At 38.1% G+C, this 24,277-nt stretch overlaps 2 protein-coding genes across 3 annotated transcripts in view; one reads left to right on the top strand and one right to left on the bottom strand.

The window, feature by feature from the left end:
• Nucleotides 1–11,090, top strand: part of gas2b (growth arrest-specific 2b) — a 22,104-nt gene extending 11,014 nt beyond the window's left edge. The window contains exons 4-8 of one of the 2 annotated variants that reach the window (XM_008405171.1): nucleotides 223–364; nucleotides 1,284–1,347; nucleotides 1,806–2,358; nucleotides 2,456–2,563; nucleotides 7,586–11,090. In XM_008405171.1, coding sequence (XP_008403393.1) covers nucleotides 223–364; nucleotides 1,284–1,347; nucleotides 1,806–2,358; nucleotides 2,456–2,563; nucleotides 7,586–7,804 — 1,086 coding nt within the window. In that variant the 3' untranslated portion in view covers nucleotides 7,805–11,090. Of the gene's footprint in view, nucleotides 1–222; nucleotides 365–1,283; nucleotides 1,348–1,805; nucleotides 2,359–2,455; nucleotides 2,564–6,771; nucleotides 6,832–7,585 lie in introns of those variants that run through there. The other variant, XM_008405172.1, reaches the window with a different exon arrangement.
• Nucleotides 11,091–11,138: 48 nt separating this feature from the next.
• Nucleotides 11,139–24,277, bottom strand: part of tmem276b (transmembrane protein 276b) — a 14,435-nt gene continuing 1,296 nt past the window's right edge. Inside the window, exons 2-4 of the mRNA XM_008405169.2 lie at nucleotides 20,318–20,431; nucleotides 14,542–14,679; nucleotides 11,139–14,317 (exon numbers count right to left, since the gene is read on the bottom strand). Of these exons, the coding sequence (XP_008403391.1) occupies nucleotides 14,070–14,317; nucleotides 14,542–14,679; nucleotides 20,318–20,431 (500 nt within the window). The 3' untranslated portion in view covers nucleotides 11,139–14,069. The remainder of the gene's footprint in view (nucleotides 14,318–14,541; nucleotides 14,680–20,317; nucleotides 20,432–24,277) is intronic.

Below are 24,277 nucleotides of genomic sequence, written 5' to 3'. Positions count from 1 at the left end.
TAGATAGATAGATAGATAGATAGATAGATAGATAGATAGATAGATAGATAGATAGATAGATAGATAGATAGATAGATAGATAGATAGATAGATAGTGTGTGTGTGTGTTGTTTCCCAATATGTAGGTTTAAGAACTGTCTGAAGACTAATTTTAATTTTCTGTAAGAGAAGGTAAACCTGTACCCACTGCAGACTCACTTCATACCTCTAAAACAATTACAGGCCTTTGTCAGAAGAGCGATCCACTGGCGAGCTGATGCAACTTCTGGATCCTTTTTTGCCCGAGACAATACTGCCAACTTCCTCTACTGGTGTCGAAAGATTGGAGTTGATGAGGCATACCTTTTTGAGTCTGAGGATCTGGGTGAGTTAAATCTGGATTTTTTTCTCTCCATAAAACAACTCTGACATGTTTCAAATCTCTACTCAAAAGCTGAAGAGAGTTTTAAATTTGAGTCAAAACAACAAAACAATTGTTTGGCCAGGCAATAATTAAAGTTTTGAAATGAGGGAAATGAGAGTCCAGAAGATCACAAATCACAACAGAAAATCTGGGTGATTATCCAAAGAGGGCTATGAATATGATAAGTGGTTATAATCTGATTTATAAACAGAGAGCAAATATTATAAAGTCAACCGATGGTTTGCTGATTGACGTTCACATTTCAAAAGGAATGTCTTGTGATGTCTTCATATTATTTAATAAAAACTTGCTCTACAATTATCATAGAGGATGGAAACTCATCCAGTATTGTTAAATGTTTTACTTGCGTTTTTCTGCACACCCCTAACCTGTCCAAGCAAGAAAGAGATGAATGACAATGATAATATAGAGGTTAATCCACAGGAAGTATAATTATGATGAAGCTTCCTCTCTCTGCGTTTCTTTTGAAATGAAAACAAAAACAAAACTTCATGCTTGACTCATGCGACTTATGCGATTAAAATAGGATAAAATAGGATTGTGTTTTAATTCAAACTAAGTGACCTTAACAACCCAAGTTATGTTGGTGGGAGGACTTGGGGAGCTGCAGAGATTTTTACGGCCAGTGAATCTCTGACACCCCCATGCCCTCACCTGAGGGAACCCACATGAATTCCTGTTCACCTTTAAAGATAGGAAACCACAGCGAGGAAGGATATTCCCTGTTCCTTCCCCTCCTGCTTCAGGTGGAGCTCCTGTTTCCTTTTGTCAAAAACAGACTTTTATCTCCAGAAACATCTTTTCTTTCATGCGAGTCACATTTCTATTCTTCTTTTCATCGTTGCTACTCCTGATGTAGTCTTACACAAGCAGCCTTGGGATGTGTGCCTCTGCCTGATGGAGCTGGGACGCATTGCAGCCAGGTAAACTAAACTTGGCAAATTTTCAGGGAGTACATAAAAAAAAAATACCTTAACTGTGCTAAATTAGACATTTGTTTTGTTTTCTTTTGGGTGTTGGCTGTTGGGAGAAAATAATAATAATTTATGAAAAAATCAAGAAAGGGAATTTTAGCTTAGGATTTTACTTTTTTGATGCATCAAAATATACCCAATTATACTGGGTATAAAATTTTAAAATCTCAAAATGAGTGAATGTGAGAGTTGTAATAATAATAATAATCAAAAACAGCTCATTACTTTTAGCTCATATGGGAATTAAACCTTTCACTAGAGCCAGTGACCACAGTCAAACAGGTTTACTTTGCTGTTACCCAAGTGGAATTTGATGTTACACCAAGCCCTGACTGGAAGTAAATTAAATGATTTTATGTTGATTCATCAGTTCTGATTCTGATTTTTTTGTCACATCTCACTGCCAGGTACGGAGTGGAGCCACCAGGCCTGGTGAAACTGGAAAAAGAGATAGAAAGAGAGGAGGCTGGGTGCTTATCTCCATCATCTCCTCTCTGCTTTTTTTATCCAGCGCCGTTGCACTCACCACCACCAACGTTGCCCCTTCCCTCGGCCCCCTCCCCTCCTCGTTCACCTGCCCCCCTCACTTCGAACACAACCTGTGTGCCTGAACCTCTCACTACCTCCTTTGCCTCTGATCTTCCATCAGCCGCCACAGACCCTCTGCCTACATCCTCGCCCCCTCCCCAGCCCCTCCTCTTAGCTTCTAGCCTTTGTACGAGCGCAGCCTCAACACAACCCTCTTTGTTCTCCTCATCTTGCACCATTGACACATCTGCTTCAGACCTGCTGTCAGCGCCCCTAACAGACCAAACTCTGGGATCCTCTGCTGATGTCTGCCCAGCCACAGAAAACAAACAGACTCCCAAAGTCCCCTCCCAACCAGCAGCACAAACCCCTCGTTCTTCCAACAAGTCCAGAAGCCGAAGGAGCGTCAGCACAAGCAGATTGGATGACATTGTATGCATTTTTTTTCCCAATGAAATTTATTTTGTTTGGCCTTACTTTATTAGTTCCTTGACCCTGAAGCAGATTTTTTTTTAAAAATCTCTTTCAGGTGAGAAACATCACTGAAAATCCTCCCTGCAGCTGTCCCACCAGGTTCCCTGTTGAGAAGCAGCCAAAAGGCTGCTATCGCGTAGGGGACAAGGTTCTGTATTTACGGGTAAGAATCCTGCTAACTTTGTCTGAAAAATACACAAATAAGTCTTAGGCTGTATATAAACCACCTTCAAAGCTGAGTATATCCAAGCATGTGACCGGAAAGTTGAGTGGAAGATAAAAGCTTGACAGAAAAAGGATGCTCAAGCAACATTCGGAAATCCTAACCTTGAGAGGATTGTGAAGCAAAGGCTATGCAAGACTTTGACGAACAATCATAAAAAGGTGACTTTGATTTGAGTCACAGGACAAAAGCTACAACTATGGCGTTCCTTGTTTTAGCTAATTCTGCTACAGACGATGAGAGAAGCATCTCATCTGTGCCAAGCAGAGAAAAGACAGGACTGCTTCTCAGTGACGTTTTTTAGGTAAAAGCAACTTTTGTGTTACATTTGTCCCAGAGTCTGAAGACAAGAGGCGCAGAATCCACATTGCTTTAGGTCCAGTGAGAAATTTTCACAGACTGTGATGACTTCAGGAGCCATGACAAGAGCTGATGTTCGAAGTGAAGTCGTCTTCCAGATATTTTTCAAACATTCCTTCCTTTCCTCAGCTACTTAAAGCTTTGTGGCTGATTTAATTTTTATAGCAGTACCTGATACCTGCCCATGCTGCCAAAAGCACAAATATCTGCATTAAGGAACAGGGTTGTAGAGTTTTAGATGAAAACTCTACATACTGAATGCATATGCTGTACAAAACATGGACATGATTTTCTGTAGCCCAACATTTCTGTATTTAAACTAACAGAAATAAGCCCTGGCACAACTATATAATACACTCAACATTTTTTTAAATAAATATAGTGTGTTTGTTGGGATGCACCTGTATATAAACAAATACAAAAGTGATTAGCGTGATTAGAAACAGGTAAGCTGATTAGTAACATAAAGCAGGTGGTGAGAACTAACAGATCATACAAGACTCCGAGACTAGAACTATCAAAACCATGAAACTCAACCCTAAAACATGAAAAAAGAGCAGTGGAAATAAACAACACTGCTGCTGTTGGCAACTAATACCTGCAGGTGGCCTTTGAGAGATTTTTTGCGATGCTGTAATAATTTATAAAAACATCTAAATGCAAAGTAAAGTATTGATCTGTTGATCAACAATCCAGTTAGCAACAAGTGCATTGTGTCAAAGCAGCTGAAATTCAGCAACTGCGTGCCTTTCAGCCGTCTTCAGTCATGCTCCACTCGTATGCGTCCGTATAGAGGCTCAAGGAATGGGAGGCAGGGTTGCTTGGCAACCAACGGTCAGAATAGGATTCAGCTGGCAAAGATTGTATTCAGGATGTAGACCTTCAGCGAAGAGTACAAAACCTGGTGGAAAAACAAACCCGGCTCTCTGAGGATGAGTGTGCAGAGACGTGACCCTGGCGTGCGGCTTAAATGGCAGCCCACTTGGGAGTCTCAACCATCTGTGTGAAGGAGGTTTTAAGCATGAGGGGCGAGCTTTTTGCGTCCACCCATCTTCACAAATAAATAGCATTAATGCTCTATGGCTGACATACTGAATGCTGTCAGCTCTGCAGATGAAGCATAAGAAGAATATTTCCTCTACATCAATATACAAAGGTTTTCTTTACAGTTCGAGTTAACAACTTTGGTCACTGGCTAAAGTCACTGAAGACATTATGAATCAGTATAGTTTCTAAACTGGTTCTTGGCACAGTCAGAGGTAATTTATTGCAGATAGAACATATCTTTTGTTGCACCTGTAAAACATGAATGCACACCTTTAAGTCAAAGCACAGCAGTTTATTTTCAGCAGACTTCTCAGCTACACAGCATGAACACCAGTCATTGTCAGCCAAGACTAAAATGGAGATGATATACTAACCAAAGCAGGTCCAAGTATTTTGACATAGACAGTGAGATATTTTATTTTGTGCAACATTTTAAAGATTGGGTTTTCTACAGTATGCGCATGTGTTGCTTTGCCAGTTGCACTCATCCTTTCTTAGAGCATCTCAATGTCAACATAACTGTGTCCAACTGTCAGTTTTCAACCATAATTACCAGTTTAGACAACAACTACGGTTCTGCTTTTCCCTTTTCACATGGCTGCTGTCAAGCAACCACATCTCTAACAGAGTGGCACGGCCCATCAGCCCTCATGTCATTTGTTACCTTGAAGCACGCTGATGCCTCTGGGTGTGCAGGGAAACATGCCAGACGCCTCAATTAGCATACATCATGATAACCCCTGCACTGCTTCTGGGAGTGCACTCGTTGTGTGCAGACCTTTTTAAAGAGCAGATACTATTGATTACCGAGGCAAAGTCATTAGCAAGGGGCTTTAATCAGACAGCTTGTTAATGAGCGGCGGAGCATGACCGCCCCTCCTCATGTGTAAACTTCACACCCATCCCCTCTTGCCTCCCCTCCTTCTATTCCCTCTGGAGACTGTTCAATCATGCTGGCTGTGGAGTGCCTTGCCATTCTTTGGTGTTGAAAAAGAGGAAAGGTTTCCTTTCTTTCTGAAACCAATTAGGTTTTCCTCCAGCTTTGTAGCAGGGATACGGACTGATGGCGTCTATAGAAAGGAAATGCATTGAAGCACCCCTGGATCGTCGCGGAAGCTCATTTATGTTTTTCATGTTGTAGAAATCCTGTTTTGAAGATGATGCGTCTGGGTGAAACCATCAAAGGAGGAAAATCCTTCTTCTTCCTTGTCTTTATTTGCAAACTCTTTCAGCCCTTGTCAAGTATTCTTGAGTAAAACATTAACGAAATTATCTCACTGCTCTTTGTCTTCCCATGTTAACTTCTGAACCTAGAACTGATGGAGAACATTAGAAATGATTGACCAAAAAAGAAGCCAAGAGTATACACTGTGTGAATTATAAAATTAAATAATTAATGTAAAAGTGAATAAATAATAAACACTTGCTTACAAAAAAAGGATTTTTTGTTGTTGGGAATACATCTAAAGAACATCTAAAAATTGAAGTTGGTACGGTGTGATACATTTCATTAAGCTGCTGTCAAGTAAACTCATGATATGTGTCTTATCTCGGTGAGCTAATGGCTTCACAGATGTACTTTATGAGATAGATACGATAACTTAAGCTTCAAAAGTTAAACTGCATTTGCTAATTGCTACATAAACTGACTCTGAAAGATTCTGGTCTAAACTAAGTCTGCATACAGACTTATTACTATTCACAACTTCTGAGTTAAGAACAAATAAGTGCAACGTGAGGCTTTAGCAATATTTGCATCAAATGCTGAGTCGTCACTGGCAAACATCGCCACCTTAGCATGTCATAAAAGCAACAGGCTTTAACGAGAATTCTTTACTCAAAGAGACCAGGTGAGCGCCAGAGTTTTTAAAATGTTCTCATATTGTTATCGCAAGCTGGCGTTCACCATCTTCCCCATCTAAGATTAACGTGTTGGAATGCAAACACTGCTAGGAGTCAAAACATACAGTTAGCTTTAGGTCGTGATGCGGTTTCATAGTTTTGCATACATGCATACTGCAGCTAAGATGGATAATTCAGAGTCCAGGAAGTTGTGATTTCTGCTAATCGTGTTTCGTGCAGAGTGGGACGTCTTGGAAAAATAGACAACCTGCATTCGTACTTCAGAAATTAAACTTTATCATTCATCATTTCATTCATTTTGGTTTGTTTCTTATTTGTTAAATGTAAATTCTGGATGTGATTTCAAAACAACATCAGAAGAAGTGGATGTGGCTAAAGCCTGCCTCCTATTGGCAAGTGTTTGTCCTCGGCCCCGACACACTCATGCATAATTCAGCAGGAGAGGAGAGAAAGAATCAATGGAGCAGCCAGGGAGGAGGACACATGGGAATCCAGACTGTGGTTTACGGGCTGCAGACGTAGCACACTTTGTTTGGAAAACCGAGCCGGGGGTGACACGTATATAGACGGGTCAGTCCACAAAGGGACCTTCTGCAGAATATTTTATCACAGGATGGCTTTTATTCTGACAATCACTTTGGTAAAAAAGGGGAGTAAAATACTCGGTCCCTTTAAAAGGAGATTAAAGCAGATAAATACGGGGGGCTACAGATGCCAAGTCAAACACTTCTAGTTTTAATAGCTGAGAAAATGTACGAATAAAACCAGAAAAGAAAGTATGACTGGAAGGAGGACAGACCCATTATATGGTGACTGATGAGATGTTTATCCAGCATGTCAGACTTGACCCCTGTCAACCTTAACATTTTAATCCGCAGGATGACAGCTGAGCCGAACCGTGTCTGGAGTTTCCTTTGAAGCTGCTGGATTGGTCGGTCTCTTTGCGCATGTCTTTGCTTGTAGCATCGATTCACCCCCTCACTCCCGCCCCTGGCTGCCAGTGTGCCATGTTAAACACACATCTGCACACGAGAGGAGAGGATCCGCGAGGATCCGCGTGTATTACCACAATTTTAATGGTTTAGTAATGAAGGGTTTATTGGTGATAGGCATGTTGGGGGGAGCTGGGGGTCGTGGACAGTGGCAGTAAATGGATGGCTTTGTAAGGTCCCCTGGGAGGCTGTGCTGCACTCATTTCAATTCCTTCTTTCTTTACAAGGCCTGATGAAATCTATAAATAATGTTTTGATTGAGATTCAACTCACCTCACTGAAACTACAATCATCACATACCCTGGTCATGCTGTGGTCTCCTTATTTTTTTTGTCAGTATCTTTTTTATGCTTTGTGTTGCAGATCTACACATGTTCGTGTGCGAGAGTGAGAGTGTGTGTGTGTGTGTGTGTGTGTGTGTGTGTGCGTGACCATGCATGCTTATGTCTGGATTAGAGCTGCATGTGTGCTCAGCTGGTGCCTTGAGTTGCAATTTCATTTGGTTTAATGAGATTTGGACAAAGCAACCCAAGAGATTATTTGGTCCTCATTGCCAGAGCTACACGTCCAAGAAGCTTGTGATAATTACAGTGTTTTGTGTGTTTGTATGGGTGTATGTGTGTGTATAATGTCCTGCTTTTCATATAAATACGAATTCCCAAACATGCACTGACCTTCCTCTCTCGTGTCACCTTTGCAGATGCTGAATGAGCGTCATGTCATGGTTCGTGTCGGCGGTGGGTGGGACACTTTCATAGGCTACCTGCAGAAACATGACCCCTGCAGAGGCGAGGGAGGAGCGGGAAGAGGGACGCCGAGAAGGCCTGAGGTCTGTCGGAACAAACTAAAACCCGCCGGCCTGAATGTTTCAACAGAAAATTATATGGTGGTTGGTGTTCACCACAGGGGAAAGAAATAGAGTCTCAAAAAGTTATTTTCATAAAACAACTTGAACCTAATTTTTTTTTTACCTCAGTGTTTAAAGCCAAAAGTTCCCCTTTTTTTATACATCACTCTTTTTTTATACATCACTGACAGAGATGACTGTCCTTTCAGGATATCTGAGATGAGTTTTTCTTAAGAATCTCTTTTACTAACTTAAGAATTTTAATAGTCAATGAATCTGTGCTTTTTTTTATGAGGAAATTAAATATACTCTAGCTAACCTAAGCATTTCTATTAACTGCTTTTACTTTTACATTGAGTAATGAAGCAGAACACATTGATAAGTCAGGGATAAACATTGAAATAGCTGCTTAGTGGAGCACTAGCTTTGTCTGTAGCGGTAGCCATGATGATCTGGATGCTCTGAAGTATTACGATCGAGGAACTGATTAAAATAAACCATAAATAATCTAGGATCAGTTATATTTTTAAATAATGACTATTATGTTTAAGTATTAATGCAAACTGTTCTTCTTTTTCACGCTAAATGTTGGAGTAACAGGTCTTGCAAGCAGTAGATGGTTTAACTTAATAGTTTCATGTGTTTGTCTTTCTGTGGTTTACACAATAAGGGGTTTAAATAAAGAGGAATAACTCATTTTATTGGCTGTTTAATATGACAAGGCAAACATTATTTACATTTGTATTAAGGCATAACTATTAGTGTGATTATAACATCACTACAAACAGCTCCATGACAACATGATGACAGATCTGCAGCAGTAAGGCAACAAGCATGATAAAAATAAAAGCCGATTGCCTTGTAGATTATTCTGCTGAAAAATCATGTCTTTTTTAAATCAACCTACATTCCAGTTTTTGTTTTTAATGTTCTAAATTTTCTAGATTCAGAATCTATCAAACCTCAAAAGTGTTCTTCCTTTGAATTGGAAGTAGACGTGTTTTGTTTCTATTCTGTTGTTTGATGTTATTATTTGGATGTGACCAATAGATTAGTCTGATCACTAAGAAGTTTACTGTTGATGCTTTATTAATAACCTGCTCGAATGATGACCAGTTTCAATTGATTTGTGATTGAAATAAAAAACATCTTTAAAAATGTTTCATCAATTTTATCATTTCTCCTTTAAATCTATGTTACCATTCTGTCTGTCTATGAGCCATGACTTCTTGTCTCGCCCTTAAAGTTACTGCACAGTCAAAAACAGGCAGTGATTCTGCTAGCGAAAGTAAAAGTCGACCTTGAAAAAAAAGACCAGTAGCAGGGACTCACTGCACTTGTTCCTACATATAATTCTGCAGTTATAAAATCACTGGTTTAAAATCAATACTTATTCCAATAGTTTACACTAATGCTGTGGAAAAATCTTATCCTTATCACATAAATGCTAAGTGACAGTATATTTGTATAATGATGAAAGCAAAGCACACTGGCTCTGCTTTCCATCAACTCTATTCAAATGTAAAAGCTCCCTCTAGATGGCACCATGTCCTCATTGACAAAAGGCCGTGCCTCGCCCCGCCAGCACTCTGCCGCTAAGATCATCTCTCCGCTCTTCTGGACCGCACTCCAAAGAACTGCTTCCAGTTTCAGCTCCGCAGATCCATTAATAGAAATATTCCTCTGCTTTCTCAGTAAGATTGGAGTTGTCACGTATTCACTCTTTAAAAGGAAAAGAAATAAGAAGCGGATCAAAACGAGGATAATTTACATTCTCACAGATGAGAAGAAACAGCACTCACAGCATGTTAATAAATACATATTTTATTACATTAAAATAAATCAATTAAAAATGGACACAGATTTTTTTTTTAATCATATATTGAAAGAAACTAATGAGATCATGCAAGACTGTAATGTCTTTTTTAATCCCACACAACATCTGAAGTGGATGCACCCAGTATAAATGAACTGTAGAAAATAATAGCTGTGCTACTGAAACACGTGCCACTCTGAGGGGGCGGCGTTTTCTCTCGCAGTACAAAGTTCCTCATGAAACACGCAGGAGGGAACCACTTGAGAAGGATTTTACAACCTTTCTGCGTTGAATTGTTTTCAAGTGTTCTTTGTTTTGGATATTTTGAGAGTCTTGCTACGGTGTGCTGCGGTTCTTTTTTTTGTTTTTTATCAAGTCAGGGGAGGTGTAATTCTGTGCTTCACCATGTTTGTAAAACTTAGGGGTCGCATGATGGCACATCAAGGCCAGAGAAGTCAAATTTCCCCACCGACAACGTACAAAACGTCTTGAGAGGGCGGTGTGCAACTGTGCTTGAGTCACAACAACACCTAATACTTGTAGTAAATGACCTATACATACAGTTACTTTAACTGTTTTCATTGATATTTATATCAATACACACCAGTTTGGGTGTAAACTCAAAACTTGAGAAACCCGAATCATCTTGTTGCATTGCATTCTGTCAATTTTCTTTGTCACAATCTTACACAAAAATCTTCATATATCATATTCAGAGTTTCTCATATACAAGAGCCTGGACCCTGACCACGCGCCGTGGAACGAGGCTCCTCACATGCCCTGATCTTCATTTGCTACCTCATGTAGCCTTATAAAAGCACATCTATCTCACACTCCAGGCTCACTGACCTTTATATGATGCAGCAAAGTGCAAAGATCTCACCACACACTGACGGTACAAGTTTCAGTCATGCGTTAGCTAATTTTCTCGTTAATGGCGATACTGGAAGGACTGAACATCACATAAAGTGTTGTTAACACACTATGACACCTTATTTTATATGAGTTATTTGACATAGTTGACAGAAAGATGATCAAGACTCATATCAGGTAATCGACACCTGACATTAATACTTGTATCATGAACCACTGATGAAAGTTATTGTATTTTTTTTTTAAATGAAGTTGTTCTAGTCAGTGAGAAACAGTTATAATCTCTGGAAGGTGATGTTCTCTGTTAATTCCTAATACCTGAAATGACCACTGGGAAAAAAAATAAAAATAAGTCTCTTTTGCATTTAAGCTGAATATTAAATCCTTTTGGCTCAACATGACTTTCAGAGCTATTCACAATATGTAATCATATAATACACAAATACAATGTTTTTTTTTTAAACAAATGAAGTGTTAATCATTTAAACTCTATCCTCATTGTCAATTTAAATAAGAAAACCCCAAGAGTTTAAAACACCACCTGTATCCATCAGCTTGTTGTTTTCAGAAATCTCATAAAAAAAGAGACATTTCATAATCCATGTGTTGCATCCAATAACAAAACCTATTTGGTATTTGGATATTGTGCTTTCCAACAAAGATTTKTYTWKTTTYTTWYTKYTTTTTTTTTTTTTTTTTTTTTTTTTTTTTTTTTWWTGAAGATTGAATAACAAATTAAAACAAACATGGGTGATAAGATATTTTCTGTGTCTTTGCAGGTTTCACATTTTAAAAGTTAGTACACAATAAAAGTTGTTTTTGCTTAATAGAAAAAAAAATATTTTACAGTTTGAGAAGGGACACTATGATACTGTCAGATCGGTAATCCTAGCCTCAGTGTTAAACCTGCTTTTATGGAATAAACACTGCATTTCTTCTGATTTTGTGGATCTTCACAAATGTTAAGTTTTAAATAAACTCCATTTATAATATACATAACCCTCTTCACATTTTCTGGCACCTCTGGTAAAGAAGCATAAAATAAATCTAAATAAGCTTTTAAATAAACCTGCCATAATCAAGCAGAACAAAAAAAAAAAACATGTTGAGAAATAATGTTTTTCACAAAATCATCAGCGGTACAATTATTGGCACCCCTGCTGTTAATACTCTGCAAAAACCCTTTTTGCCAATAGATCAGCATTTAATTCTTTCTTATTGTATTTCACAATATTACACCATACAGAAAGAGGATGTTTTTAGTCCTGGACCTCGTCTGAAGCCGCCTCTTCTTCACCTCATCAGACATTTTCTATAACAATTAAACCATCAAAGAAGGTCTATTTTGTGTCGGGGGAATCATTTGTGCCCTGATTCAGCCAAATGTTTTGAATTATCAAACTTTTGAAACTCTGGATGAATTTTCTGGCATCTCAATGAGTTCATGACTCCAGTAACTCTAGGAAGGTTTCAAGAGCCTTTGCAAAAGAAAGTATCGCATATGTATAGCAGTGAGCATGAGGTGCTTTTCCAAACATTTTGGGGTTTTTTTCAGACACATCTGGAATATAGCTAAAAAGTTCAGTCTTGATCTACTAAGAACAGTTTCGGATAAAGTCCAGGTAGCATTTGGAAAACTGCACATCCCTACATTTATGATGGTGGAAGACTTTTTTTTTCTAGAATCACACCCAAATAACTAGATTTAGTGAGGCCAAGATGCCAATATTTGCTGCAGTGCTCTAGTAATGACTTTTTCTCTTTTTTTTTACCATCCGCCTTACTTTGCACAACGGTAAAATAAGCTGGGGCGCTTATCCATCCTGGTGGCTAAATAAAATGTACGTCGGTGTCACATTAAATTTATATTCCAGGTAAATGGGAACAGTTTACTAATTAAAAGTTCTGAAACCATCCATTGTCTGAACTTGGTCTTTTCTTGTCAGGGTTTTAATTGGTTTCTTAGAGAAGTCAATTAATCCAACAGGCATGTTTTTAGTGTGGGGTGAAGCTGGAGGGAACCTGCGTTTGCACAGGGAGAAAAGTTTATGCACAAAGACAAACACTAGCATTCTACCTGCAGCTTGAGTCCGAAAACATTAAAACGATTAATATACAAAAAAAAAGAAGAAAATTTTACGTTTCAGAAAAATTGCTAAGGGTACAAATAACTACATAACAGAGAAAAAAAAAAGCATTTTATTTCTCAACGTGAGTTTTTTTTTTTTCTCCCCGGCTGTGTAAATGTACACAAATTAAATATCTTTTTTTTCTGAAAATCTTCAGTTGATGGTGCTATAATAAATTATTTATTTTAAGACGTTTTAGAGATCTTTATCAGGAGTGTCACTAATTGCAAAGGGAGCAGTACGTATGATTAGCACCGCTGCCCGTTTCCTGCTTGCTTTCCGTGCTGCAAATGATATGGAGATATTTGCCCTTCTCACAATGTTTGACTTTACAGCATCTCTATAATTAGGTTAGGAAATCATGAGTGTGGTGTTGCACTGATGACCACCGTTGCTTTTCTTGTTCTCCGTAATAGCTTAATGTGCTTGTGTTCAGTGTTTGCGAGACTAAAAAGGCGGCCATCATTAAGACAAAACTAAAACATATTCTTTAGCTAATAGCTTGGTTTCACTTCTTGGTTTCTGTCAGGTTATTATTAAGCTGTCACCAAGCAACGGGGCTGCATGAGCAATAACGTCAACATCAGGTCAGAGCTCAGCAGCTTCTCTGTTTTCATATTTTTCATGTTTTTTTTTTACTTGGCTTTTGGGTTTACAAATCATTCTTAACCTCGTTTACTGTTAGGAGAGAAAAGTAAAAAAAAAAAAGATATTAATTTCACACAAACATCTGGCTCTACATAGAAATGCATTTTCTTTGATGTTCGAGGCTAATTCTCTCTAGTGTGTTATGTCACACTGGTGTAATATTTTTACAAGCCGCAACCTTATACAGCTGATTAATTTTTCATACCAGTTTGTGTTTTTCACTAAGATACGAGCAACAAAACGCCTGTTTTTTTTGTGTGTTTTTTTTTCTTCTTCTTCTTCTTCTTCTTCTTCTTCTTCTTCTTCTTCTTCTCCTCCTTCTTCATTACAAACAATGACATAGATCAGAGTCCTGGCAGGTTGTTCTGGACTGATGTTTGCTTTGTTGACTTTTTTTTGTTTGAGGATTTCTCTCAAGATTTCTCCAGAGGAACTGAGAAGATATGTGTTTGCATGTGTGTTTCCTTCGTAGGAGTGTAAGTGGCTTTATTTGTTTCAAAGAGCACCATTTTAAGAGTAATTCTATTCAGAGATATCTGTTCTCTTTAAAGCGCCAGAAAAATCAGCATCTCAGAAATCAAAACAGACAACAACAACAAAGAGGCCTTTTTGAAGCCGTTTCCCACTCATGAGCTGCTGTACAAGTTGTTCTTCATGTTCCTGAAGGTCCATCGAGGGGGTTTTTGATGTGTGAAGTTCATCTTTTATTTTGTTGCGTTTTTGTCACAGATCAGGCACACTGTACACTGAAAGGATATGGCCACGTTGAGGGTGTTGTGATACGGTGATTACACGAGAACTGTTTCAGAGTTAAACATGGGAAGGTGTGCTTTGTGCGTTTGGTGGGTCAGTCTCCGTGTAACACCTCATGTCACACGGTTCCGTTCTCCTGCCTCGGTTTGTGGGTCGTCGTGCGAGCGGGCGTGCTCAAGGAGGGAGCCAGAGTGCAGAGGAAGCCGGCCAGCAATGTGAGGCCGAGGCCCCCCCAGGCACAAAACATGGACCAACCGTAGCCGTGGCTAATGTCTTCAGGGAGGCCGTACATGTAGCGCGGGTAGCGGGACAACTCGAAGTTGATTCCTGCCACGCATGTGCACAAGGAGATGATGCAACATGTTCCTGTGTGAGCAGAAGAGACCAAAGGTGATTTAAAGGGACTCCTGATCGATGCTAAGATTCCTTCATGCACTGCAAGATCGCGTTACTGCAAGCGATTGATCTGCTGTCTCATGTTAGCCCGAATGTGCTCTCAGCCGTCACTAAATAAACACAGTAGCTGGATGAAAATCAGATTCTGTCTGTATGCATGTGAGGGGATGTGTGTGTACGTGCTTTCACAGTACCTCCCATGAGAAAGAGTAGGCCGGCTACATATTGCATGAGGTCATGCTGCTGGCAGCATCCCAGCACTCCGATGATCCAACCAAAAAGAATGATGGACACGGCCATGCCCACAAAGCCGGCTGTCATTCTTCTTAGATCTGGAGGGATAGAAACATTGCAGAGTCAGCGTTTGGACAGAGAGGTGTTAAAACATTTCAAAACTTTAAAAGTTGGATTCAACTACTCATTTATCTTTACATGTTTAAAGTTTAGTGTGCAACAATCAAGAGGAAAAAGTGAACCAGTATTTTTGGGAGAAATTAAAACACTAGGTGAACAAAGACAAGCCAAGAATCTAATAAACCATGTTAACCTGAATATGCAAACATTATGTAAATTTATGAGCAAAAAAAAAGCAAAACTAAAAACCTGAACACAAAAACCATGACGCATTCGATCTGAGGTCAATTAAATGTCACCAATTCATCTAACATACAAATGGTTTGACACTTGAAGGAACCTGAAACACTTTAAGAACAAACAACACACACAAAGAGCAAGAATCTGAAGAGTAGAAAAATGTATTTTCGACAATGAACCAAATGCTTCTTTAGGACGAGTACGATCATTTTCTTTACAATCGAAGCAAGCTTCACTGCAAATATGGCGTCTTTAAGCTTTCAGGAGGTTTTACTATGATGATCTAAGGGGACAAGTTTTTCTCATTGTGTGTGCATGTATGTAGGCGACACCTACAAGCTAGTTTAGGTGTGTCAACTTCTGCTGTGTTGCTGCTTCATTTGTGATCCTTCACACACTTTGCAGAATATATGAAGCATAGTGTAACATTTTCGGTGGTATATTTAAGCTGCGAGGCATTCTGCTGCACTCTGCACATCATGTTCCGCCTGCCTGCCTGCCGGCCGGCCGGTCGGCCACTGCTGTTGCTGCCAGCTTTTGCTTGTTTGCTCTCAGCCCCTTCACCGCCCCATCATCCCCCCCTGAGCTCCGAGGTCAGATATCCTCTCCTCACTTCCTGACATGTGCAAAACATGTTTAGGAAGCAGAGATGTGCCCATCACTCCATCAGCATGGAGTGAAGAGACCGGAGCCTAGATACCAAATGCAAACTTCTAATTCTGATAAAGATTTATTTAAAGATCTACAGAAGAGTTTTGTGACTGGAATAAAATACATTTCTTATCTTACTTGTTCATGATGTTGCGGTCGCTTGGGATTGCAATCTCTGTTTGCTTTTCTTCTTTGTCTAGTCCCACAATGGTTGGTTAACCGTCACTTGTTTCCACAGATTATTGGTCTAAGCAATCTATTGAAGTGGATTCAGAGTCTGACCTGGAATCTAACAGATAATCGGTCGAGGAAGCTAAAAATTAGGGTGATTAGCCTCAAAGCCAAAGACATAGTCTTATTTTCACATCAGAAATAATTATTTTTTGGTTCATCCATCCATTTTCTTGCACCCTTGGTGGGGTCGGGAGGGTTGCTGGAGCCTATCTCCAGCTAACGTTTCGGGCGAGAGGCGGGGTCACCCTGGACAGGTCGCCAGTCTGTCGCAGGGCAACACAGAGACACACAGGACACACAACCATGCACACACATACTCACACCTAGGGGCAATTTAGACAGACCAGTTAACCTGACAGTCATGTTTTTGGATTGTGGGAGGAAACCGAAGTACCTGGAGAAAACCCACGCATGCACAGGGAGAACATGCAAACTCCATGCAGAAAGACTGGGGCCGGGAATTGAACCCAGAACCTTCTTGCTGCAAGGCAACAGCTCTACCAACTGCGCCACTGTGCAGCCTTATTTTGTGGTTCAAGTAAAGCTATTTTAAATCTTTGCTAGGTGTATGAATAAAAACCACAAATACATGATACAATGTTGTGGTAATAAATGCCACAAATAATGATGTTTTAAGTAATACTTGTAGGAAACAGATGATCAAAACTGAGTCGTTCTCCAGCTACACCTCCAAAATAGTAAAGGAGCAAAACAACCTTTTCTTATTATGATTGGATGACATAAAATATAGATACAGGAAGATAATTTAGTCCATGCAACATCAAAGTTATTGTTAATTAAGTTAACCTCTGTAGTTGCTTGATAAAACATAAAAGAAAATTAAGACAATTACATGGGTGCAACTCAATGCTTATAGGCTCCTAGACATGTTGAAGAAAAATTTCTCATGTTAAAACCGAGAATCTGAATGGGGAAAAAATGTGACTTTTCAGTTTATTACTGAATATGTAATAAACTGCTCATCTGCAGGGATTTTCACACACAACATTCTCTCAGGATTACAGAGAAAAGTCTGAAAAGAGAATAATATCCAATGAGAGCAACAATATCTTTGTGATTTCAGAGGTCAGAGGAGAAGCAGCAGGACTGGTTCAAGATCATAAAAAAGCAGCAGTACCTTGAATAAACACACATTACAACCAGGCTATTCAGAACACTATGTCTGAAAGCATTGCACATTGCAGCTTGACATGCATGAGCTACAACATCGTCACATACCACTGGATGTCACTCCTAGCAGGAGGGAGAACCTGTATATATTTTATGCAGGGTCACCAAAATTGGATAAAATCAGAATAGAAAATTGTCATCTGCTCCAGTGAAACATATATAAACAACATGCAAGCATGGATCCTTCCTGCATCCTGACTGCCGATACTTCATAATAAAATGATACTTTATAATAAAAGTTAAAAGTACAGCGTATTAAAATACTCTTAAAAGTACTTGTTTTGCCAAGATGTTACTCAAGCAAATGTAACTCAGAAAATGTAACCAGTAACTGGTTGCATTAACTTTTTTCTTTTTCTTTTTTTAAGCAAATGCGATTTTCAACTTTAATTTCTTTCTCCTGTCTTTCTTTTCTTAAAAACACATTACAAATGACAGAAAATACTTAAAAATATATATTTATTTCCTTCATTCCCTTCTGAGAGTTGACCTGAATTCACAATTCGGCTAAATCCAAACTCTAATATATGGGTGTAAGACAAGATGATATATCATGGACAGACTTTGAAAAAAATCGAGATTTTCCAAAAATGAAATCATTAACAGAAAATTTGATTCGTAGATACAATCAATTTATTGCCTACTCCTAATTCCTTGGTCACTGTATCTACATCCATTAGAGCACCTTTGAGATGTGATGGAACAGAGACATTTACATAATGGATGTGCAGCAATTAAATTAGCGCTACCATGTCAGCATGGACCAAAATATACCAAAAATGTTTCGGACATCTTTATCCAATAAAAATTAAGACTTGCTCTGCAAGAAAGGGAGTCCAATATTGTGTTTGCAAAAAAGTGGCACCTGTCTTTCTAAAATAGTAAAAACAATATAATGACAAAAACTCCATATTTACTTCTGCCCAGGGAGGGGAACCTTCACTGTCCAACACTAAACTCCTCTGCTCCCAAACTCTGCGTCACTTATTCTGTTGCTTGTCCAAGTAGGTATGTTCTTCCTTTGCTTGATTAAAGAATCATATGCATTGCCTAATCTGCCTGTTCCAGCCTTTATTACCGGCATTACTGAACAGAGCAATAAATATACATTTTTAAAGAAATGGTCGACACGCTTTGTAAATGTGTGGAGTCATGATTATGCATGAACTGCGATAACATGATGTGTGCGGGGGAGTTGATGGACTCAACTAATTTGTTACCAAACTAACTAAAATCTGTGGAGTTTGGCTTGTGACAAAAAAATGTAACTGTAGGTAATATAAACAAGCAACCAAAACTGAAGACATTTTTCTGTAAAAACAATGAAAATGCACTTGATGGTTAGCAATAGAATAGGTTGTCCCCACATGTATTCCCACTTAAAACGGCTAAAATCCCAAACAGGCACATCAGGTCAACATGAGAAGCCTGTCAACTTTCTGAAAGAAATTTACTGTTTAAAACTCAGAGAAGCTTGGAGAAGCTTGGAGAACCCCTTCAGAACGTTGTTGCATCTTTTGAAGGAGTGCATGCCTTTACGCTCAGAAAGGCCCTGCACAGGTGTGACCTACATAGGAGGTCTGCAAAACCAAAGCCTCTGATTTCTAAGGAAAACACAAAGGCCAGACTACAGCTTGTCAGATATAAAGTTCACAAAGATTTTGACATCATATTACATATTTAGCATAATTCAAATTCAACACTCCAGAAAATAACCTTCACTAACTGAGAAGCATGTCGGTGCAAGTGTCATGACTTGGGGATGCTTTGTTTCAGTAAAACTGGGCAAGTTCGCCATCATATAATTCAGAATTGACTCGACAGCATATCATCGGGTGTACTCGTAGCAACATGCTAAATTGGATTCCATCTCTGGCAATTTCAGGAATTACAGCTTTCATTCAGCTCTGCTACTGGTGGGTCACCTTTAGCCTTTAGGGCAGATCTTTTAATTTCAAAACCCAAATCTTTTTACTCCTCTTTGAGCTCTGCTCTGACAGGTGCTTCACCATCATAAAAGCAAAGGTCAACACATTTATTTTGTGTATTTCACAAACGTTTTGCATAATACCATAAATTAAACAGTCTTGTTGGTCTCTAAGGAGTTTCATAAGGAAGTATCTAACCCTTTCATGCATAGCGGTCACCACTACAGTGGACAGCTATCTAAAAGCCATTTTCTTGTGTTTCTTGTGGATTTTTATGTTACAAATGCATACAGATCACTGAAGTGGACACTAATGCATCATAAAATACACTATCAACTACTGGCCATCTCCTGCAAATGCGAGAAATTATTTTTGTTAAATCCAATATGGTCGACAGACAAAAAAGCATGCCGACCGACCCGGTCCCTCCTTCTACTCTACTCTACTCTACTCTACTCTACTCTACTCTACTCTACTCTACTCTACTCTACTCTACTCTACTCTACTATACTTCGACTCTTGCAGGTAAAAAAAAATATTGTGACATCAGATAATCGCTAAACAACAATACTACTGATTTATTTTTCAAATAACAACTTCGTATTTGGAGAAAATTACAATTGATCACCTAAAAAACATAACATTTTAAAAAAAAAATTCCTACCTTTGTTTTATGTCTTAAGAAAATTTTAAAAAATGGAAAAAAAATCCTGAAACAAAGGAGCATAATTCATGCATGAAAGGGCAGATGTAGTTTTAACGTAAATGTATTATACGTAATAAAGCATTCTGCCCTACTTTTATATTGTTACAGTGACGATAAAGTAGATCATAGTTCTCCTTTGTGAAGTAAGTTTATTTTGTTCGAACGTTTTACTAAAATAAACCACAAGTGGAGATCCAACCATATTTCTTTTTCTATATGTAAAGTGCATATTGCTGCCAATCACACAAGCTACAGATGCTGAATACATCAGTGAGCAAATTGCCGCTATACATGTTCCCTGACAAATAGAGTGAGATAATCAGTGAATGAATAATTGACCTTCTGATTGGAGGACGGCTGATTTATTCCCTGCGCAGTGGCACACCACTAATTATTACAGCCGCCATTGCTGCTGTGTAACAAGAGGGAGGAGATAGGCTTTAAAATACTTAAAGACAACAAATTAAATGTTACTGAAAGTTTGATTTGTTTGACAACAACTTGGAAAGAAAGCCACATGGAATAAATATGTGCAAAGCAAAACCAACAAGACTGGTCCCAGACCATTCTCAAGCTCAAGAAATAAATGAAAAAGATATATGACATTTTTAGTCATTTTTAGTCACCTAAAAATGACTAAAAACAGAGAAAGGCTTTGAGACTTACGAAGAGCATGCCACTCATCCTGACGTATGGTCTTTGTGATGTTGATGGGTAAATTCCGAGGAAGGATGGACGAGGAGTAGTGATACTTGACTGGGGTACACCTTTGAATTATTCCTGGTAAAAAGACAAAATGAAAAACAGTTATAATCAGAGCAGCAAGATTTACTGAAGGGGAGAATGAAGTTAGAATTGCATTCTAAACCTTTGCTCTTTTTTTCTGGGATGATGCGACGATGTGTGCACAGACATAGCATTTATTTTTCACCCTGTCTGAGTTTTAATTTTCCGAGCTGGGCCTTTTAAACCTTGTTGTTCCCCCACTCTAGCACAGTAATTAAAGAGGGATTATGAAACAATGTGGTACATGGATTATACTCCCAAAGGTTTCATATGTAAATGTTGTGATTTAAAGTGAATCTCATCATATTTTGTCTGAAAAACATATCATGTTTTTCAGACTCCATCTCTGTGTTCTTGCTCTGGCTCCTTTCTAGCAGTTTCTGAGCAAATCAACACTTTATATACTGAAATAAAAACTCATTTATTAAAATAAACCGGAGTTTCTTTCGTAGGTCAATGGTGACATAAACATTTTTTAATTACATTTCTCGAAGAATGCCACAACTCAGACAATCTTTCAATCAAAACACAAGAAGTACAGCTCTTTTGTTTACTGTATAGGATCTTTAAGGTTTTAGATGATAGCTTTTGGTAATGGCACACCAGGCTATAATCTGTCATAATGTGTACTTATGTAAATAAAGAAGAAAAAAAAACTAGAATATGACAAGAAAATCGTTGGTGATGAAAATACGTTGCTTTGCTAGTAGACTTGAAGTCTACTGGCAACCTCAGATCTGACACTACATAAATTGGTGATATTGAAAGCATAAAAGGAGCAAACAGATTTATATAAGTCTAGCAGTGTTGATCTGCATAAATTACACCAGGATAGAAAGAAAGCATCTCAAGTTGGGATTTAAGTGATTAGTAAATGGGGATTGTTCACTGCTGAAACCAACATCTAAGATTCCCACTTCAAAAAGTCTAAGAAAATCTAAAAGAAAATCCATGCCAATATTCATCTGGTAACAGTGTAATGTCTACAAACATTATGGTTTGATATGTATTTGGGTTTTTAATATGCTTCAATTAGAAAATAATTATAAATGTGTGAATTTTTTTCCCCTAAGTTCGTCAGTTCTAATAAAATAATCATTTTGATATTATTTAATCTGATATTATTTAATTTAATTATTTTCTAAAACATAAAAATGTGAAAAGACAATTGACTAGTTATTTTGTTGCATATTTTAATAAATAAAGTAGTATATGGAGGCATAGCCAATGCCTACAAAGTAACCACTTGAAAACATTCACTGTTGATTTAAATAAGAGTTTGCACACATTTGAGAATAAAACATCTTTAAATCACTTTGGAGTTGCTTTAAAATATTTCAGTAATCTAGCGCCCCAGCACTAGCTGAATGCAGGATGTCCCTTCTCATCAGCAAAGATTACTCCAATGCAATTTAGATGTATGGAGTTTGGGATGATTGGATGCTACAAGTTTGGAGCAGATTTTTCTTTACCGTCAGTTATGTTTACATCGTTCCAGCTAAGCTGTGAAATTCAGCTAAGTGCAGAGTGAGCAGCATTCCTACAAAGATGCATACGCTGAGATAAAGTTTTGGTTCAGTAAACCTTACTTTCTCTGTTGTAGCTGCAGGAAAACCTTGATGTTCCCAAAGGCCACGGATTAGTGATAGCTGGGAATCATCTTTGCTTTGTTTTGGCGTTGCTGTCTGAATTTAGAAAACTGCATCGTGCGCGTAGTTCTGCAAATAAACATTCTGTATGTGTTCAAGTACAAAACAGTGCTATATTCAGTCTGTGCTCATGAATACTGACAGAGTTATACCAATATTACAAATACATGTATTGTTACACCCCTACTGACAAGAACATAAAAACATGTTTATTCTGAGTGGGTAAAACCCGATTTTTAAGTTGTCCGCCAGATTTCAGCTTAAAGGAGCAGTATTACAAATTTTTCAGGCACTACTAGATTATAGAATAATCTAGTAACCATGTCACCTTCAGTTGTTATAAAAATGCTGACATATCAAACATGACTTAAAAGAAATGTGACTTTGCAAATTAACACCTTGAAATTGGGCCTCTGTTTCTTTAAGAAGTCCCTGCTCTTTCTGACACAAGGCCTTCATCACATCATCACAACAATGCTTCTTGTACAACACTTTTTGGAGCGTTTCACTGAGAAGCAGTTCCTATGATGACCTCAGCAGATTCTCAGGTCCACCAGATGCTTGCTAATTGTTGCTACCACTAGTCTGGAGGAGCTGAGTGGGGGAGGGGTGTTATGTGAGGCAGAAGCTCAGCTTAGAGACTGCAGCTGTGTGGAAAAGGCGGCGTTGGTGAGACCAGGTGTTTATGGACCTCCAAATGGTTGCCATGGGAGATTTAAGAATTTCTCAAGCATGCATTAAAGAATCAAAGCAAAGCTATAATGTTATACAAACAGGAATAACAGTATAGCATGATATGTAGCTCAAAAAGCGATGTATCTTAATACCCACCTCCCTCTAAAACAACAAACAAATATAAATTAATACTTTCGAACATTTTTTTCTCAGTGTTTAATATTTATACTCCATTTGTGTTTATTCTACCAATTTCTGATCTAATAAAATTTAAGAAAAATGTGTAAAGTCCCACAATTTCAATCAGAACAGATCAAACAAATATAAAGCATTTTAGAGACTAGATCACCTTTATTTAGAACAACTGACTTTTTTCAACACCACTCTATAATAAGAGATGTTTTCTATTGTGTATTTTAGGTTCAAATTAACATTCTACTTGGTAAACAAAGATCTGACACAGAATCCCAATTAAGGTATTTTTGGCCACGTTTTAGTTGGTGTGCATGTAGATACACATGCTCAATTTCAAACCACAAACAAGATAACTAATGTTTGATGTTAATGTATTTAAGTCAAAAGCACACAATCAAATAAGTGGAAAGAGGAAATAACAGCCTCTTACTTTCTTTTGGTAACTGGTTATGAACGAAATAAGATTACCGTACTTTATCAGTGCTGCTACTTTCACTTAGCAACATCTCAAACATGAAATGAGTGAAATGTGAATTTCTAAATCAGACACAGCTTTCAAATCGGGGAAATAACATCTATTAGATTTGACTGCATAAAACATTTACATCCTGCAGCATTGAAACTACCATAAATATTTTATTATGTTTAAAACTGGGGCCATTTTTGTAATCTGGGATTCCCCAATGAACTCACAGAGATTAGTATTAAAAAAAACTGAGGCAAAAAAATGAAATGTTTAAACAAGACTTTTCAATCAAGCTTAATCCGTTGAAATTATTATTGTGTATTAATTTGTCAACATTAATCAAAGAATTTAGGGCAACTAAAAAAAGAGGTATAAGTGGTTGATACGTGACAAAATGAGTTGCTAGAAGTGACAGTTTCATTATCGCTTCTTTTAGGTTGTTTTAAGGTCAACTGGTCAATAAGGGTTCATTTGCCACCACTCAAAACATTTCACAAGATAATAACATTGACAACTGTTTCACTAGATAGGAAACTCCATGTTGTTGTTCAAGTGCTCAGTTTTTGTAACTCTGACTGAATTGGACAGGGAGCACAAATAGTAGATGAAACGCCATTTTTCATCTAATTGTGTCCCGAGAATCTAAACTGAATCAAGTTCCTGCACAACATGTAACCTCAGGAGCTACAGGAGCTATACCATAATCATTAACAGACTAGAGATCAGACTAAAGATCACTAACAACGAAAGCTGAATGGATGGGGGAGCATCTAAGCATGTGTACATTACAGAATGTCTAGCATATGAATGCTAGACATTCATATCATGTCTACCAGTACCAGTAGTATATATATA

The sequence above is a fragment of the Poecilia reticulata genome, linkage group LG3, assembly GCF_000633615.1.
Source record: "Poecilia reticulata strain Guanapo linkage group LG3, Guppy_female_1.0+MT, whole genome shotgun sequence".
Classification (NCBI taxonomy): Eukaryota; Metazoa; Chordata; class Actinopteri; order Cyprinodontiformes; family Poeciliidae; genus Poecilia; species Poecilia reticulata.
This window is presented reverse-complemented; position numbering and strand designations above follow the sequence as displayed.